Here is a 19532-nt window from a genome sequence, read left to right as displayed (position 1 = left end):
AGTGTGCTTCAAAAGTAGAGATCCCAGGTTTTGTAGCTACAATCCTCCCCTCCTTTGCTGTAGCGCATTAAACCGTGACCATCAAGGGACCTTGGCTAGCTGGAGAAATGATGAGGTGATATATTCTGTGCATTAAATGTCTGTTGTTTCTCTCTTCAGGATGGATGACTCCTACTGCCTGTCTGCCCTGAGGTCCCCGTTTTATCCAATTGCACCTCCTGGTTCACTCGGATCGTTGCACCACTCCGCAATGCACCTTCACTTGTCTGGAGTGAGGTACCCTGCAGAGCTGTCCCACTCTTCTCTCTCCGCCCTGCAGTCTGATCGCATGCCCAGCTTAGTAGCAGAGAGGTAAGTCATTTCGCACTGTAACATTGTTGGGTATAAACATTGGGTAGCTGTTGGGGATACTCAAGGAAAGAAGTGACGATTTACGTTTCAAGACATTTTTTACAATTGGAATTCTCATTCACAGAGCATATACTGCCTTGTAATGCAAAGTGTAGCATCAAGCTTTTCCTTCTCCAAGGCTCTCTTTGGACATGGTGGTTATAGATCATCTTTTATTAAGCATCTGAACACCAAAAAAGGTATTTGGGTTTTGTTGAGGCTGTTCCGCATGTCATCCCATATCTGAACAAATTGAAAATAATGTCTTCCTGCTCAGGCCCTTTTATCTGCTGGAGGAGTGGGTATTTTGTTTTACTAGAGCATGGGTCTTTCCACAGAAGGGATGTGTTGAGTCAGTAGTTTAAAGCAGTCTTTAGCCTTATCTTAGAAAGAGGATTTGGCCACTGTGTTCTGGATTACTTTCATTTTTATACTAGTTTGATCTAGCACCTACTAGAAGATCAAGTCTAGATTAATTAGATGATCTACTGAGGATTCATACGCCTCTGTTAAAAATGTTCCACTTCTGTGTGCTATCTTATTGATAAAACCAGATTGCCAGGTGCCCATCCTGACATGATATTCTATAAAATCCTGAAGTTGTGTGATAGAGATCTTCGAGAAAACCTTTCACAGTAGTGACTTTTGGATTTTGTGTGATAAGTATAGCAATTGCCTGGCTTAAAAGACTGTTTTCATTTAAGTGAACTGGTGGTATGCATTGGTAAATGTCTGAGATTGTTCATTCCTTTTTAACAAAAGTTGGAAATTCGGCCAATTTCTAGAGTGTGCTCCACTCTAGCTAATCACCATTTTATTTTGATGATTAAATAAGCTTTAATAGAATTTGGAGATTGTTGCAGAGAACAGACCTAACTATCTCCTTTATCCTTCTAGGCTTCATATGGATGAGGAGCTGAGACAGCGAGAGCGGGAGAGAGAGCGAGAAAGGGAGAGGGAAAGGGAAAAAGAACGAGAAGCAGACCGGGAGCGTGAAAAGGAGCGTGAACGGGAGCGGGAGAGGGAGAAGAAGGAACTGGAACGGGAGAAGGAGCGGGAGAGGGAGAAGGAGCGAGAAAGAGAGAGGGAGAGAGAGCGGGAGAGAGAGCGCGAGCGTGAAATAGAGAGACACCGGGAGCGAGTTCGCGAGAAGGAGATGACCATGGTGCGGGCATTGGAGGCCCAGTTCCTGCCAGAGGCAGAACTTCACATGCAGAGGGGTCTCCAGACGGAAGAGAAGGTGAAACCATCCGAGCAGCTGACACCGACTCGTCCAGGTGCAGTTTTTTCATTTATCAACTTGTTACTGTAGGCATGTGTGGATAGGCTCATGTGACCACTAAAACTCTAGTTCAAAAATGGCTAATCAGGGATGTGTTTTTGGATGAAACTATAAGCTGTAGTATTGTGCATCAGTATTGTGTTTTGAAGTTCTTAGTAGCGCTGGTGTAGAAATGCATGCATGCATGGCTTATCCTAAAAGATGTCTCCAGTGGCTCTATACTTGTGTTTGCTTCATGCATTCATTTAGAGAAGGGAAGATAATGGGATTTCGGCTTCCCCGCTGTTGCCACTGTTCCATGTTCTTTGGCAGTGTGAAGAGAAGAATGAAGGACATGCAATCTCGTCTTGCTTGAGCTCTTTTTGGTACTCTTTGGAATTCTGTCCAGCACTGGATTAAACATTGGATCTTGGCTGCCCTCTGTAAGAGCTTCCCTGATGCTACCTGTGCTGCTGTCCATATTTCTTCAGTGCTGTTGCAATTGTTTCTTTGATGCTTTTGCCTCCGTTTCTGCTCCCCCGTGTGGCTGCCTTGTGGCGCTTCGCCGTCGCCAATTGCATTGCTTCTCGGCTGCTACCTATTGTCCTCTACATCTGGCTGCAGACTTCATCAGATGTTGCAGGTTTCTTCCTGTTGTTCCTTCCTGAGTAGCATCATTCCTTATTCATTCTTGTTCTTCAGAAGCACTGAAGGATTCTGCACTGCAAGCTCCGAAGCCGGCCCAGCATCCCCAGCTCTTATCACCAGCCTCGCACCTCTCCGTGTCCAGCCTCATAGCCAACCATGCAGGATTCCCGCCTCTTGGGAGCAGTGCCGCAGCTGCGCTCCTGGTACAGCGAACCCAGGAGGAGGAGAAATGGCTTGCAAGGCAGCGGCGACTCCGACAGGAGAAGGAGGACCGGCAGTATCAGGTGTCTGAATTCAGGCAGCAGGTGTTGGAGCAGCATCTGGACATTGGTCGGCCCCAAAGTCAACCAGAAATTGAGCTCAGACCAGAAAACCTCAGGTATGGTGCATAATTGTAGTATTTAAGTAACAAACCAATCCACTTCTGATTGTTGGCTTTGAAGCTTTTGACTGAGCTGTGAAGCAGTGGGTAATGTGTGCAGACTCGGGCGTTACGTTGGCCGTCATAACCTCGCCAAAGAGACTGGTGTAGAAATTATGAGATTTCCTGACCAGCCTATACCTCTAGAAGACCATCAAAGTTGGAACTGTCAGTCACATTACTGTAGACTTGTCTACCTGGCCTCCCAGTACTACTGGTCTTCAAGGGGCACATGCCACTCAGGAAAGCTCCTTCTTTTCCCCTAACCAGTCTTTTTGGACAACTGATAATGTAACCTGTAGAGACGTGATGACTCTGGGAAACAACAACTAGCGCCTCCCCTGCATACATCTCAGATGCAGCAGCACCAACACAACCGGCAGGCCACATTTAGACTGAACTTGCATGGAGGCAAAACTCCCAGAGTTCCACCTGTGACATTGGTGTTGGTGTTGTAGTCCAGATGCTTTGCAGAGGGCTTTCACTTTGGCAGGAAAAGGACATGAGATGAAACTAACAGGGCAACAATCCAGACCCCTGATTCTGAGGCATGGTACCTACAATCTTTCACTTCAAGAGTGCATTACTTCAGTTACTCAACTGAATTTATCTCTCTTTACAGTGAATCCTTGCACTCTTGTCCTGAAGCACTGTGCATGAATAATATGGTTGTTACATCCCGGTAGCTACACCCTGGACCGTTCTCCTTTTGGGTTTTCTACATTGTGTTTACCACCTACTTCTACTATTTTATGTTTAAAAAAACTGGTGGCTCCCTGGCTTGATGCCATCATTACAGGGTTCTATATTTATAAATGTGTAGTTGCAGGTCTTAGCTCCAGTGGGTGAGCTGAGCATTGAATCCTTCTGCAATCAAGACGACCACCATTGAATTGTGCTGCAATAAAGCTTTTTCAGTGTCTAGATACTGTAGTGGTTGGGAATGAGTACTCTGATGATAGCCTGTTTATTTGCCATATTATGTGTAGCATTAAAACATTTGAAATTCCATACTACAGATGGTACAAAATGCAGCTGCAAAACTCTTATTTAATAACCCAAAGTATGAGTCCATCTCCACGGAAATTGGGAGACTCCATTGGCTTCCTGTGGCGCATCGTATCAAGTTCAAATCTCTATGCTTCGCATATAAAGCCTTGAATAATACCGGACCAGTGTTTCTCAAAAACCTGTTCTCCTGGTACCATCCTGCCATACAGCTACAACCCACTGGCACCAGACTTAGGATGGTTCTGAGGATTTGCACCAACAGTTGGGGAGGCTGAACTATTTCTTACGGCACAGCTAAATTATGGAATAAACTTACAAATGATATCAGAGCTGCGAGTTCACTTGCCTCTTTTAGAAAGGGTCTCAAAACGTTGTTATTTTAGAATTACGTCACTTCTGTTACTGGCTTACTTATAGTCTTCAGCGCCAAGACGCCTCTGGGTATTCGTGCGCTCAATAATTTTTATTAACATAACATACAAATAAACCTACAGTAATTAGGGTCATGCAAGCTTCCTGGTTTCTGGTGGTCTTTGGTCCTGACTGAATTTTGTCTTCATATTTGTTCTGTATAATATTATTCTCCTGTGGTTTCTTGACTATCCTTAGGTTTTTTGTTTACAGATCTGGACCTAACCGCCTTGAACCAGGTTGCCGAGATCAAGGCGTGCACTTTGGAGGTCCACCACCTCTCATCTCTCCCAAGCCCCAACACCAGCCTACGTCAACCTCCCTCTGGAACCCTGTTTCCCTGATCGAGACGCCTACGGATTCGCGGCGGACTCAGGATAGTGTCTCGCACCTTACGCACACGTCTCAGTTTGAGACCAGCAGACAAGTCATTCCTCTGGTGAAAGTGGAGCGGGGTCACTGCTCCGAGAAGTTTGACGATGCTGCCAGGCGCAGGGAATTACTTGAGAAATATCAGCCAATCAGGGAGCCTGGGTCGTTTGAACACAATAATTACTCTCATGGGCCGTTCTTGGCTGAACTGGAAAAGTCTACTCAGAGCATCCTCAGCCAGCAACGGGCATCCATGTCACAGACTGGGCAGTTTGATATGCCTTTAACCCACAAATCTACTGCGCCCTACCGGCACCCTCTGCCAAAGTCTCAAGACCCCATGTATATTTTTGATGAGTTTCTGCAGCAGCACCGCAGGCTGGTCAGCAAACTGGACCTGGAAGGGAGGAAGCGAAGAGAAGCAAGAGAGAAAGGTAAGGCATATGTTTCCAGCTCACCCTTTGATTTTCCATCTTTGGGAATTCTATGACATCATCAGATAACAAATCTTGGAAACCCTCCTCTGTTTTGTCTTTATTTTTTGTTCTCGTTTATTGGTACAGAATGTCAGAGCTTATATTATGGGGGCACATGCAGGAGTAGTTGCCTCTGGTTTGAATTTTACAATTGTATGTTTGTCTCCAATTGGTTTACTTTTCTTGCTGCTTTTTGGTGTACTGTTGCTAAGTTCTGAGACTCTTAACATGGTTACCTACAAATCTCAGTGCTTGCATCCATGCTTCTGCCACTACTACCTGCTCCTCTGGAGTAGTTAATGTGATATAAAGTGTCTTGTCTTTTGCTAAAGAGACTTCCTCAAAATCCTAGCTAAGTTCAGATTTGACTTCTGTATGTTCTAATTCTAAATAGTTCACAACCAGATTTGAAGCTCTGAGTGAGTGTGTGATACATTTATAATGTGCAACTATTGCCGAGGCGTCTTGGCGCTGAGCTGTAATGAGTGGTAACTGGTATGTGGTGGACAGAAATTAAGTTGATGTAGGTGGAAACAGCCAGGTTTTAATCTTTCTCCTGAACAGTACTCTGTTAGGTTGTAGCCTGATTGAGATTGGCATTGTGTTCCAAAGTTTGGCTGCCCCGTAGGAGGGGGTGCCCCCCCCCATCTAGCTCTATGGATTTTTGGGACCTGAACTAGTTCTTTATTGGCTGACCTAAGTACACGATGCAGGATATGCCAGTGAAATAGTTGCTGAAGGTCCGGAGACCCTCCTCCATACAGTGGCTTGTGCACAAAGCAAAGCGCTTTCGATGCGCTCCTGGACCGGGAGCCAATGGAGCGCCCTAAGACTGTTGGAGATGGGGTGATATTTAGGGATGTTCAGAAGCAGCCGAGCCGCAGCATTTTGCAAGGCTTGAAGTTTCAACATTTGTCCTTTGTCAATGCCTAGAAATAGCACATTGCAATAATTGTTTCTGGAAATGATCAGTGCTACTACCACCGTTTTGTGAAGGTCTTGAGGAATGATGGGTAAGACCTTCCACAAAATCTTTACGAGGAAGAAGCATGAGACGGTCAGGGAATTACACTGGCCAGCAAAGTTTAGTTGATCATCGAACAGAATACCTAGGTTTTGCAGCGTGAATCTTTCGGGATTCACTATGCTGTGCATTGTTCTGCCATCTTGTGGTTGGGTCCGGAATCGTAGTATTTTCTCACCTTTGGTCGCCATCTTCAGATTCTTTTTTCCACCATTGGGACTGGATCGTTGCCAAACAGTTCCAGAGTTTAGGAAGAGGAATCGAAGAAAATCGACGAAGAAACAAGTTCAACTACACCGGACTACAACAGATCAGGTACCCGGAGCGACGAGGGAGAAGTTTTAACGAACAAAACCTCGACGTGCGGCGGAGAATGCGCTCCCTGAGCGCGGGGATGGACAAAACACCTTTTACGTTTTGCACCAATTGCCACCACAAGTACGCCCAGAAGGATCAGCATCCAGTCTGCAACCTCCGCCTGCCCCTCGACCACAGAAGCGAAGACTGCATCGCCTGCTCGGCATTTACACCCAAGACCCTTAGAGTAAGGGAGAGGCAGAGAAGGGTGAACCACAACATGCAGGGGCAGGGGCCACCTCCAACGCTACGAGACTTGGGCTTCTCCAGTGGAGAAGAGGACATCACAGAAAGGACTGGAAGACTGCACGGTCGTCGAGGTCCATAAGAAGACATCGAAGGAGGTAAGGGAGTCGTCCACCCCTAAACATCCAAGCGACACTCAAGAGTGAAGCAAAAGCCCCGAGCAACACTCGTAGAGGTGAAGCGAAGTCCTCGAAAGGAGCTCTGCCACCGAAACACTCGACGAAAGCAACAGCCTCCAGGGACAGTCAACCGAGCGGATCCTTCGAAAAGGACTCCCAATTGGCGAAAACCCTCAAAGACATCAAAGGTTGCCCTCAAGAAGGACGCCGAGGAAAGAAGGGCCGTCATCGTCTGCCTCGAAGAGAAGTGCGCCAACACTCGACGCCGAACATGCCGCCGAGATGGAGAGGAAGAAGTGGAGGCTTGAGGGTGAAATGGTAAGCATCCTACAGCGGAAAAAGGACTTTGAAGAGAAGATGAGCCAATACACCATCCTGCCGAAACCCGCTGTCAATGTCGAAAGGGACGACGAAGACGCGGAACTGCCAAAACGCCCGAAACAGTCGAGTAACTGGGTGAAGACGACTACTATTTTGAGGCAGAAGGCGACGAAGCTCTGCAATCCTACCGGGACTCGACATCCTCGGAGGCACAAGATGTGGAATGGCAAGAGCTCTAAGCAGAATCGCCGGAAGCAGGCGTAGACACTTACCCTTCGAGGCCCTTGCCTCTAGATGACATGGGGATCTATAACATGGTCGTACAGAAGGCTGCACAGACTTATGGAGTGAAAATGGAGGAGGAGAAGCCCAAGGCATGTTTCCTCCTGGAAACTCTACTTCCTCAACAGACTAGGAGCCAATTCCTGCCCATGCTCCCTAGTGTGCTGGACCAGGGAAGAGCGGCCTTTAAGGAGCCAGCAGTATGCAAAGTTGTGACACCTAGGACGGAGAAGAAGTACAAACATTCTTCAAAGGACCCTGCATACATCCAAGGGTCAGTGCCAGCCGACTCCATAATTGTAGCAACGGCTAGGAAGAGGGCTAATGTCCCCACAAATGCCGGACCACCTCCAGACAAGGAGAGCGGGAGGATGGATCCCACAGGGAGAAAGGTGGAGAGAAATGCGGCAATACATTGGCGCATCGCAAATTCAAATGCCCTCATCAACAGGCATGCATATCAACACTGGGATGAAGTTGGGCAGCTCCTAAAGCATCTACCGGACCAGTACCAACAAAGGGCAGCTCACCTGGTAGAAGAAGGAAAGAACATGGCGAACACATGCCTGAAATCGGCATTGGAGGCTGCAGAAACATCGAGCAGTCTAATGATGATAGGAGTGACTGAGAGAAGACCGGCATGGCTCAGAATTTCGGGATTCAAGCCAGAGGTACAAAGTAACATCTTAAATAAACCCTTTAATGGAGAGCAACTGTTCGGCACACCAGTGGACGACAAGTTCACGCAGCTCGAAGAACGACAACGAAACCGCAAGGTCCATGGGAGCGTTGCAGTTCAGAGGAATGAGAAGAGGCACACCCACGAGAAGACCGGGTGGTAGAGGAGGCAACGTGCCTAGCACATCGCACCGAACGCCCCAGCAAAGCTACCAAGGTAACCACCAAGGCCAGCAGCAGCAGGTGCAGCAGCAGCAGAACTGGCAGTACCAGCCCCGGGGACAGTCCTTTGGAGGGTGCGGGAACGGAAGAGGACAAACTCGAAGAGGAGGCCAGCAGCCCTCCACCAAGTGACTCCAACATGGAACAGGCCCCCACCCTAGCAACACCTCAGGGTGGGCAGAAGGACATAACGAAGAACTGCTGCCGAATGCTCCACGACAAGCAGTACCTCGGACACTCAACACCGTTGGTGGGAAGAATAAGAGACTTCCTCCAGGAATGGAGGAAGGTCACATCGGACAAATTGATACTAAACATCATACAATACGGATACTGTATAGAGTTAGAAAAACCACCTCCGAACAGAAAACCAAGAAGCAAGAAACACTCAGCAAAGGAGCTCTCGCAGCTAGAGGCGCAGGATCTGCTCAGCAAGGAGGCAATAGAGGTGGTCCCAAAAACCAAAGGAACAAAGCCAAAGGTGGACGAAACACTAAGACCTATCCTAGATCTATGGTTCCTTAACAAATTCATAAGAACTCAAAGGTTCAAGTTGACTTCTCTACAAGAAGTAATACCACAAATACAACAAGGGAACTTCATGGCTACTATAAATTTAAAGGATGCATACTTACACATCCCCATCAACCACAAACACAAGTGCCTGCTAAGGTTTGTGATCAACCAAAGCCACTAACAGTTCACAGTACTGGCATTCGGCCTGAAATCTGCACCAAGGGTGTTTACAAATGCCTAGCAGCTGTCGCAGCACACCTAGGGATATACGTGTATCCCTATCTCGACCACTGGCTCGTAAAGGCAAGTTCGTACAGCCAATGCAAACTGCACATCCAGCAGGTCATACTAACACTGACAAGACTGGGTTTCTCGATCCATTGGGAGAAATCGTCAACCGAACCAGATCAAATCAAGATATTCTTTGGGGCAGAGATCGACACCATACAGGCCAAAGTGTTCCCCAGCAGAAAGAGAACATTGGCGTTACTGAAGGAAACACGTCATTACCGCAAGGGGCAAGTTCTGACCGTGAGGACGGCGAGCAAGCTGATGGGAATGATGGCATCAGGCATCCACCTAGTCCCAAATATCCGACTGCACATGAGACCATTCGAGCTAAAGACTGTGTTCCTAGCCTTAAAAGCCTTTCAGAAAGAGCTGTACGGGAAACAGGGTGTTGGTCCAAACAGACAACACAACAACCATGTTCTACATTAACAAACAAGGAGGAACGCAATCTGTGGCACTATCAGGGCTAGCACAGGAAATATGGAGATGGGCCATCCCACTAAAAATAGACCTAGCAATACATCTCCCGGGGAAGTACAATGTGGAAGCAGACCGACTCAGCAGTCAGACATCTGCATCACACGAATGGGAGCTCAACCAGCAGGAAATAGAGAAGCTTTTCCTGAAATGGGGTACTCCGCAAATAGACCTATTTGCAACACACCAGAATGCAAAATGCCAACACTTCGCATCCAGACAACCAGACCATCGGTCCCAAGGAAATGCGCTATGGATAAGTTGGTCAAAGACATTTGCATACGCTTTTCCCCCGATACCACTGATACACAGGGTACTCGGCAAATGCAGAATCAGCAACATGACACTAATACTGATAGCACCTCACTGGGCCAGGCAATCCTGGCAATCCATGGCACAAGAACCAGCACACAGGTTCCCAAGAAGAAAGGACCTGTTAACAATGCAGAGGGTCTCAGCCTAGCAGCATGGCTCCTGAAGACCTAGAATTTGCGCACCTAAAACTACCAGTAAGTACTATGGCAGTACTCAGGGTGGCAAGGAGGCCTACCACGAGAAAGTGCTACATAGCAAAATGGAAAAGGTTCTCCCAATGGTGCATCAAGGAGAAACTACAACGAAAGGTCACAAGGGAATCAACAGTACTAAGGTACTTAACGCACCTGCTACAAAGCGGATTAAGCTACAATCCCTGAGGGTGCACTTGGCTGCGGTAGTGGCCTACACAAGAGGAGAAACGGGGAAAAGCTTCTTCACCTCTCAAGTGGTAAAGAGATTCTTGTAAGGGGCGAAGAGAATAGCCCCCCAAAGAGGATGCCAGCACAGAACCTCAACTTAGTGCTAACTCAATTGATGAACCTATTCACAAGGCTACACTGCACGTGTTCATACTAAAGACTGCCTTCTTAATGGCTATCGCGTCACTACGAAGAGTAAGTGAGTTGCAAGCTCTCGCACTCCAAGAGCCCTACTTACAAATACACAAGGACAGAATTGTAATGAGGACGGACCCACGCTTCATGCCAAAGGTGGTGTCTCGGTTCCATATTAATCAAACAATCCAAATACCAAGGTTCTTCCAAAAACCGACCACAAGAACAGAAAGGGTTCTACACACTCTAGACGCCAGAAGGGCCGTAATGCACTATATAGAGCGGACAAAGGAGTGCAGGAAAACAAGACAGTTCTTTGTCTCCTTCGCAAGCAGTTTTCTGGGATGACCAGTCACCAAGAATACCATTGCACGATGGATTGCACAGACAATCCAGCTCTTCCACAAGCAGGCAGGACAACAGTTACAAGGAGCAGCTCAAGCTCACTCAACAAGGAAGAAAGGAGCAACAATTGCGTTTCTAGCGAACACACCTATCCAAGACATTTGCCAAGCGGCAATATGGTCTTCAGTGCATACGTTCACTAAGCACTACTGTGTGGATATCCAGATAAACAAAGAAGCGCAAGTGGGACAGAAGGTCTTACAATACATATTCAGTAACCAGTGCTCATCTTCAACCCAGCCACCACAATAAGGACAAAACGCTACAAAGTCTATGCACAGCAAAGTGAATTCACGCTGCAAAACGTATAGTTTCTTACGTGTCGTTGTAGTTTTGCAGCTTGAAGACTTTCTGGATTCACTAGCGAACCCACCCTCCTCTGCCAGAAAGATGAGACAGGAGGAAAGGGATTTAAAAAGAACAAGACTTTACAAAGTAACAGGGAAAACAAGATTAACACAAGACAAAAAAAAAGAATCTGAAGATGGCGACCAAAGGTGGGAGCTTCCGCAGGAAGCGCGCCGATGTCACGAAGTACACCAAATGGTGGGAAGTCGCCGCCCACCTGGTCCACTAAAAAAAAAAGCGAAAATACTACGATTCCGGACCCAACCACAAGATGGTGGAATAATGCACAGCATGGTGAATCCAGAAAGTCTTCAAGCTGCAAAACTACACCGACCGGTAAGAAACTATACGTTTCTTGTCTTTCTTGTGGCTACAGGGCACTGCCTGGCATTAGCTGGCCACCATGAGTGACTCCAAATGGAAGGGCCTTTTCCAAATTCCACCGACCGCATTTTTTTGGTGTTCAGTTTGAGGAATGCATCCATTCAATGATGTGTTTCATACAATTGTGGAACCTTTTCGCTACGGTTTCCACATTAGATGATATAGATATCCCTGTCTGAGAAGTATTATTTACTGCCACAATATTTTGACCTAGAGAATTTAGGGACCCTCTGAATTCGAGAATTTGGCTTGTAATCTAGGAGTCAATTCTGACTTTAATCTCTCCTTTCCCCGCGTCTTGTACCAAAAGATTGCTGACACAAGCCTTCATTTGCTCCAGATCAGACAGCAGGATTGCCTTGGCCTTCCTACCAACTTGAATGCCAAACTTCACATAATCTAAAATATTGCGGCTTATCTCCTGCTTGCACTCAATATCTGATTCGGCCAATGCACATTTGGCCAATCATTCATGGCGACTTCTGACAAACTGATCATCATCTTCTTGCAGCATGAGCCACTTCTAGATTCACATGCTGTGCATTATTTTGCCAGACAGTGGATGGGTCCAGAGTTGGATCTTGTTTTTTAAAGCATCAGCATCACCCGTAGGTGCAGTCATAATGACTCACTACGACGTTAACCATAAGCCCCCAATGTCCCAGTATGGACCGCCATTTTATATTTGTTTTTTCAGTACCCAAGATGGTCTGGATGTGGAGTTTGCGCATTTACTCGTTTATGCTGCACATATGGAACTGTCTTCCTTGATAATACTCAATCCGATGTCAGTTTTGCATCGCAGAGATAATTTTCCAGTGCTGCTGGTGCGAAATGAGACTTGGGTTTTGGTCTTTTTTCATCAGTGGTAAACGGAAATTCTTCATCTTGTGCAAATTGATCACGGTCCTCCATGTTTATGGTTACAAAAATTGATTAGGTACTAGTGTTCCTCAAATAGGAAAAACGGCACACCAAACTAAATACAAATAATAAATGAAATACATAAAGTTAAGGCGTATTAGTGTAAAGAGATCAACAATTGCAAAAGGGTGCTCAAAGCTAATGTTGATGTCTACTACCTGGAGACATCATCCGTATGTACAAGACATACACACATAAATAATCACAAAAGAAAAGACTTAAATGGCACACCCAAACGATATAAAGGTTCAGTTCCCCACTAATGTAGATTGCCAGCTATACTCAAGTCACATATATTTGTGTCAAAGGAGAAGATAAGAGGATCAGTTCCATTAGTTGGTCGTCTTGTTTGATAACAAATCCGAGACCCCTTAGAAGTTCAGTTGCTGGTCATCTTTATTTTTTAGGATTGCAAATTCCAATACACGAACCAGCCGACACGTGTTTCGTCTTACAAAGACTTTTTCAAGGCACAAATTGTAATAAGGTTGTATTGATGGTGTTCGTAGTATTCTGTAGAGGTTCAAATACACGACGTCCAAACTATCCAAGGTCACTATAGCGTGTGGTAGATCATACCATCAATAGGAGTAGAATGTAGTCCGTTCCAATAAGATACGCAGAAGCTGTTCAGTAACGTTCTCGGAATTAGTGGCGTGCAAAATCCTTGATAAGAGTGCACCCACTGTCTGTTTCCACAAGGAAGGAGATACAACCGCAATCCGCACCGTCTCACTAACAAGTAAAAAACTCCATGTTTATGGCATATGGGTCAAGAGGATGCGTATTGAAGACATGTAGGCCTCCTGTTCTAAATCACACGCTGCAAAATATTTGCAACAACAGATCTTTCGCAGTCGGAGCGCGCCTACCTCATCCTTAATTGTTTCATGGAGGGCCTCTCCTTCTGCAGATCCTTCATTGGGCTCCACTGTCTGTCCCCATAACAGGGAGTGGTAGTTGTCCGTCATTTTGGATCAAATAATTTTAAGTATGGATAGTCTCTCCAACCTTCCCTAGCCTTATCTATGCATGAACTGTTTTTCCAGCTTCAGAATCCCGGTGAGCTGACCTCCTCGCGTCCTTACTGTGGCTAGGCTGTTAGTGATACTGAGCAGGTTTTTTTCCCACTAGGGTCGCCACCCCCTTATCCTTGCAGGAATTGGGGTAGTCTGGAACTTTTTGAACTTTGTCCTGATACCTAGAGTTCCTATTAATCGACACTACATCAAAATTGTGTCTTGCGTTAATATTAGCACCCATGCCTGCATCCCTAGCTGGGTTCCCGGAGCTGCAGGCTCTCCATTTAGCTAAGTGATGTAGGGATACCGCATGCCTAAGTTGAGCTGTTGCTTTGGCATTTTATGGTGTTGTCAAGCCAGTTCTTCTTTTAGCTAGAATATTAATGGTTTACACCATACTTGAAAAATGCATGTATTTTGCTTATTTAGATGCATTTAACCTTAAGCCGGACAGATTTTTTTAATTAGATATATATATATATATAAAGTGTATTGTTTTTGGTTTGTTTGGTCTGTGCTCTTTCCATGGATTGAAACACACGCGTTTTATTTAGTTCCACCTCTTACTTTCCTTCTTTCCTTGACATTGGAAACTTCAGTAGACAGAATCTATAATCCCTTATTCCTTTTCTTTCCAGGTTTTTCCAGATATAATGCCGTCATGTTCCTACTGCTAGATTCTCCCTTCTTTCCTCCTTTAAAAGATTCCATGGATCGCTTCCAAAATTTCCATGTATTACATAAGCGTTCTTTTCATTGGAATACACCCTGGTGGTTCCCAGTTCAAAGTATGCTACTCGTTATGGTTTACTACGTAAAGATGTAGGATCAGAGATGCATGCTTGATTCTTACATTTGGGTAGTAATAGTGTTATTTATCTACCTGCCTGAGCTTGACCTTTCTGGGGCGCGCACAAGACCTAGTAATCCGGTTAAACAGATGGAACTAAGGCAGTATTTAACCTACATGGATGTTTAGCTTTAGATCTACAGGGAAAATATCACCTGACCTTTCAACATAAACCAGTATTGTTCTACAGTTCTTTTCGTCTACACAAAACCATTCCCATGCTATTTACTTCAACATACCTTTAAAGCCAGACCTACTGGCATTGCCAGTGTATGTTGCTTTGACTCTACCAATAATACCCACAAGGTGGTGCTGTTCCATCACATTTCAATTGAGGTAGCTTTGGGCCCAGAGTTACTACAGGTGAATTGACGTGTTTCATTCTCATTTCAATTTGCTGTGCCGTTGCAATGTGGCTGAACAAGTCAAGGGTCAGTACTGGAAAAGCTTTCGCCTAGTACTATATCCAAATGCACTTTTTCGTAGGGAATCTACAAGGCTGACACGTGGTCTTCTTTGCATGCTTTCACTGAGAATTGTTGCGATGACAGATTTGTCAGAAGAGGTTTGCAGGAACGTGTTATAATTGATCGCTTTGTGCTTCTTCCCTCTATCCCTTCTGGTTTGGCTACAGCATCTTCTTGAAATGGCATTGTGTCTGTGGCCTGATGGAGATTATCCTCAACTATGGAAATTCAAACTGATGAATCTCTGACTCAAACCCCCTCTGAACTGAGACTCCAGTCCATTCATGCCCCATACATGGAACTGGTTTGATTCTACTTCTCATATCATCTCTCGCTTTCCTGGCAGTCAAGTTGCTTGTGTGATTTCTTGGCCCCCCGCTAGAAACAGTGCTCTTCCACAAACATATCCTGAGGTGCAGCCTTGTCCAGAGACTGAGCATGTGTTCTTCTCTATACACTTTGCAAAGCAATGCAGTCCACGCTCTGACACTGGGCTAAACCCACATTTATTTGCCCAAGAAAACATTTTTACAAAGTTTGAAGAGTGGATATTTCAAGTATTAGCAGAGGCACTGCACCAGAGATTACCTACATGATGGTTTAAATGCCCTTCGCCATTTTTTCCCCTGAGTGTCCTTTCTTTGGGATTATTTGAGGGGTTTTGGTCCGTTTATACTGGAAATCGAAATTCATATGAATACATTTTTTCCCTAGCTTTTCGAAATGTTATATTAATTTTATTATTGGACGAAGACTAACATTAATATTGTCTTGCTCTAAAAATTGTAAGCTTTCTTTTTAGGTCAGGTGGTATCATTTATAAGTTTAGTTTTGGCCTTCTTTTTAGAAGAAAGTTGTCCATTTGTGTTCCCTTTGGCCTCACTAACTCGCCACTCTTTCTATGCCAGGTTACTACTATGACATGGATGATTCTTATGATGAGAGTGATGAAGAGGAGGTTCGAGCTCACCTGCGACGAGTCTCCGAACAGCCGCCACTCAAGCTGGACACATCTTTGGAGGTACAATCCACTTTACCTATCTCACTTTGCAATGTAATATCTTGAAGATAGTTGTTTGTAACCCATTATGCTTGTGCTTTGTGAAAGAGGTAGTGTGTTAGACATGTATGCTGGCCACATTGCGGCCTGGCGGGTAATCGGTGCTTCAACGCTTGTGTTGTCCATGACCAGTGCGAGAGCCCCGGGTGTTCCATCCCGTCACCCCGCCGAACTCTTTATGCTGAATGGAAATAACATCAAAAGATACTTTGTTGTTTTTCAGCTAAGATCAAAATATATCCTTTTCTTGCTTAGCATTTGTATCGACACATCTTAAATACGCCCAGAGAGATTCTTTCGATGGTTGCTTTGTAAACGTTGATTTCTTCTGCGGTGTTTACATGCATATGATATTTCTATAGCGGGAACCTATCCAAAAACAGCAGAACGCTGTAGAGGGTCAAAGGCAAGCAGAAAGTCAACTGGTGATTGGATAGTTGGCTGGGTTGTGGACGGGTAACGTTTGTCTGCTGAAAGCGTATGTGATCCACCACCCTGTTTTTATTTTATAACCCGCAGAAAGTGGAGTTTCTACAGATGTTCGGTCTCACCACGCAGCAGCAGAAGGAGCAAATCCTTGTACAGAAGCGGAGGAAGAGGCGGCGGATGTTGCGGGAGAGGAGCCAGTCTCCTCCCACTGTCCAGAGCAAGCGGCAGACACCCTCCCCTCGGCTGCTTCTCTCCACACGTTACAGCCCCGATGACATGAACAGCAGTCCAAACTTGGAGGAGAAGAAAAAATTCCTTACCATCTTTGACTTGTCTCATATCAGCACAGAGCGGCGGAAAGGTATACTACTCTGGGAACTTCCGGCTGTTATTATTGCAGTTAACTTGACCATGCGTTTTTCCCAGGAAACAACTTCTCTTTAAAAAAAAAAAAATGTATTGAAAGTTTTGTATCGCTAAAGCAAAATATTGCATTGTAACGTACAGTACAACACCGTTCCAGCTACCACAGCCAATAGTATTTGGCAGTATAAATCTATTTGGGCATTATGGGCATGGCACGGGTCCTTCAAGTACAATGCTGGAGAGACCAATATGAGGTAGGCCAGATGGACTTGAGGTTCTGTATCTGTGGGAAGGGTGAATGGTGTTGACGTTGAATGCTTGGGCTTTGACCTGCTCTTTGTGGCTATTGATTATGGAACTGTGGTAGGGTCTAGGATGTAACTTGTGTTTTTTGCCCTCAGTTGGCTGTTTTCTGTCCTACCTAAAGAAAGAAATTGTTGAGCGGCTTGGCTGTCTTCATCTGCTATCCGATTCTGTGTGTTAAATGGCTTTCGCTCACCCACACTTTCACACGTTTGCAGACGTGCCGGCAAACACGCACTGATCTTGGCTTTTCTTCTGACAGATAAAGAAAAACTTGTTGAAATGCTTCATGCAATGAAACAAAAACAAGCAGCAGCAGAGCAGGAGAAAGACCCTCCACCAGTGCCATGCAAGAGCCCCAACATCAACCCTGTCGGTAAGTGTTAAGAAGGGCATTCTTGGCGGGCTTGCGATGTTGATGGAAAAGATGGGAAAGCTGGTCGAATGGCTTCACAAACTATAAAGGAGAAGTTGGATAAATTATAGTTTTGTGGCCAACCGCTATCTGACGGGAGGAAGAGCAGGTCTTGCTACGTTCAGCTCAATGGACTCCAACGTCTTGACATTTACTGTTAGTGTGGCTTGTCTGGACTGCTGTGAGAGGATGAGAATCCGACAACCTCTAAAGAATATTTTACCGAAAACTACTTTTGTGAACACCCCTTATGAATAACTCTGCCCCTGGCTTTCTATGCACATCTGTTATGTGCCTTGTTCGATTTCTTTTAAGAGCCTTCCAGGGAGAATGTCCGCCTGTATTAGTTTTGTTCCGAACTCATTAGGAGCGTTGTTGTTTTGTCAGTACTGAATACATGAAAGGCCACAGTGCACAGCAAAGCCCCCACTGTTTAACTGAACCTTCTCCAGCAGTTCTTTTGCCATCAGCCAATCCAGACTGGACTGCATGCTATAGTTCCTTTTCTGCCACCCTAGTTGAAAGACTTGCTTTCCCTAGAATTGTTATGGGGAATAAGAATTGTTTGCACTCTTAATAGGGCCTACGATGCTTATCTTCAGAAAGGCTCACTGACTTAGCAGTGGTTAGCAGTTAGTGGCAGACATTCACCCTCCCTTTGTCTATTGCCTGTGGTAAGGGCATGCAGAGAGTTTCCTTACAATTGACGGGTGAATGAATGTGAAATAGTCAAACCCCGTAATGACAAAGCAATGCTGATGAATGTCCACCTTGGTAAGTTCTCCTACCACATTGCTCCATTTGTTTCAGGCCACCTCTCCCCTGAACTGTCAGCTAGTGCTGCTGTGCTTCTAGCTTCTGGTGCCACAGCCGGGCACTTAGTGTGTTGCTGGATCCTACAAGCCCCATTTCTAGTTCTGCTTCCTGATATGAGAAGGTGAAGTTCACAGCCCTTGTTATGCAGTCAGGCCTCCTGGAACAGCAACACATTAGTCATGCAGGTTCTTTACGGTCCTGATTTAGAGTTTGTCAAACTGGTTACTCCATCACAAATGTGATGGAAAAGCCCTTCGGCAGTATTGCAAGTGCCATGGTATATAATTTACTTACAAGTTGGATAGAGAGTAAACTGTCCACCAACTCTGTCAGGCCCGACGTGATGGGTCATTTGCTTTATTTTTCTTTGTGTTGTTTTTTGTTCTGTCGCCTTTTGTCATCAAAACAGTCTGGTCATTTTCAGCTAATGCCTTTTTAAGTGATCCCCCCTAAAATTTAGTGACTGGAGTAGATATATGGTTCTGATTATCTCTTCTGCAAACATCCGAGATCCGCTTTAGTTAAAGACACAAGCGAGGCAGGTGATAACCGTGTCTACCAGGGCTTCCCAGACACACCCTCTGCTTTTGGTAGTGCATTGGTGTACTGGTGCTGCAGTTCAGAGGCCTATGATACCTTGACAGAGATCTGATTGTAATTGAGAAGGTATTAGGATAGACTGGGGTCTAAAATACCTCAAGTGTTTCTAAGATCAGAAAGAAATGAGCTCTCAAGTCCCATCTGAAGTGTAATTCAGGCTTCCTTTCCGCAGTTAAATCACACGTGTGACCAACTCTAGGAATATAACCACATATCTGAGCCATTTTAAGGGAAATGGAGTCATATTATTTTAAATGTGTATATAGACCGCAAAAGGTGACCAAGAAATATCAGTGTATGTAGACTGTGGTTGCTTGTAAGGCTCAGCCTACTTACTTGTTTTTTCTTTCTTTTACAAGAAGACCAGCCAATACCATCAGTCACCTCAGAGCCTGAAAAACAACCTAACATCCCTTCACCTGCATCCACCAAACCAGAGGTACAGGAGAAACCAGAGCCTATTGTCCCTGAACTACCCAAGCCTCCAGAACCTCAGAGACTCAATGAAATACCCACAACAGCTCCAGAGAAGGCCAAAGCAAGTGATATGCCACCTGGCAAGAAAAACCTCAGCATACTGAATTTCATGAAAAGCCCACCACCCAAGGAGAGCTCTGTGCCATTATCACACAGTCTGAACGGGAAGCATAAGACATGGGAGCCTTTCATTGCAGAAGAGTTTGCACATCAGTTCCACGAGTCCGTACTGCAGTCCACACAAAAAGCATTACAAAAGCATAAAGGTAAA

At 45.4% G+C, this 19532-nt stretch overlaps 1 protein-coding gene across 12 annotated transcripts in view; it reads left to right on the top strand.

The window, feature by feature from the left end:
- Positions 1-19532, top strand: part of GSE1 (Gse1 coiled-coil protein) — a 1027427-nt gene that overhangs the window by 994167 nt on the left and 13728 nt on the right. For 5 of the 12 annotated variants that reach the window (XM_085639740.1, XM_085639739.1, XM_085639745.1 and 2 more), the window contains 8 exons: positions 160-351; positions 1288-1667; positions 2354-2678; positions 4341-4948; positions 15704-15816; positions 16375-16645; positions 17216-17329; positions 19144-19527. In XM_085639740.1, coding sequence (XP_085495866.1) covers positions 160-351; positions 1288-1667; positions 2354-2678; positions 4341-4948; positions 15704-15816; positions 16375-16645; positions 17216-17329; positions 19144-19527 — 2387 coding nt within the window. The remainder of the gene's footprint in view (positions 1-159; positions 352-1287; positions 1668-2353; positions 2679-4340; positions 4949-15703; positions 15817-16374; positions 16646-17215; positions 17330-19143; positions 19528-19532) is intronic. The other 7 variants (XM_085639743.1, XM_085639742.1, XM_085639749.1 and 4 more) reach the window with 3 other exon arrangements.

This window comes from Triturus cristatus, chromosome 12 (genome assembly GCF_964204655.1).
Source record: "Triturus cristatus chromosome 12, aTriCri1.1, whole genome shotgun sequence".
NCBI classification, from domain to species: domain Eukaryota; kingdom Metazoa; phylum Chordata; class Amphibia; order Caudata; family Salamandridae; genus Triturus; species Triturus cristatus.
Note: the sequence above shows the minus strand (reverse complement) of the source record. Positions and strands in the feature narration are given on the sequence as shown.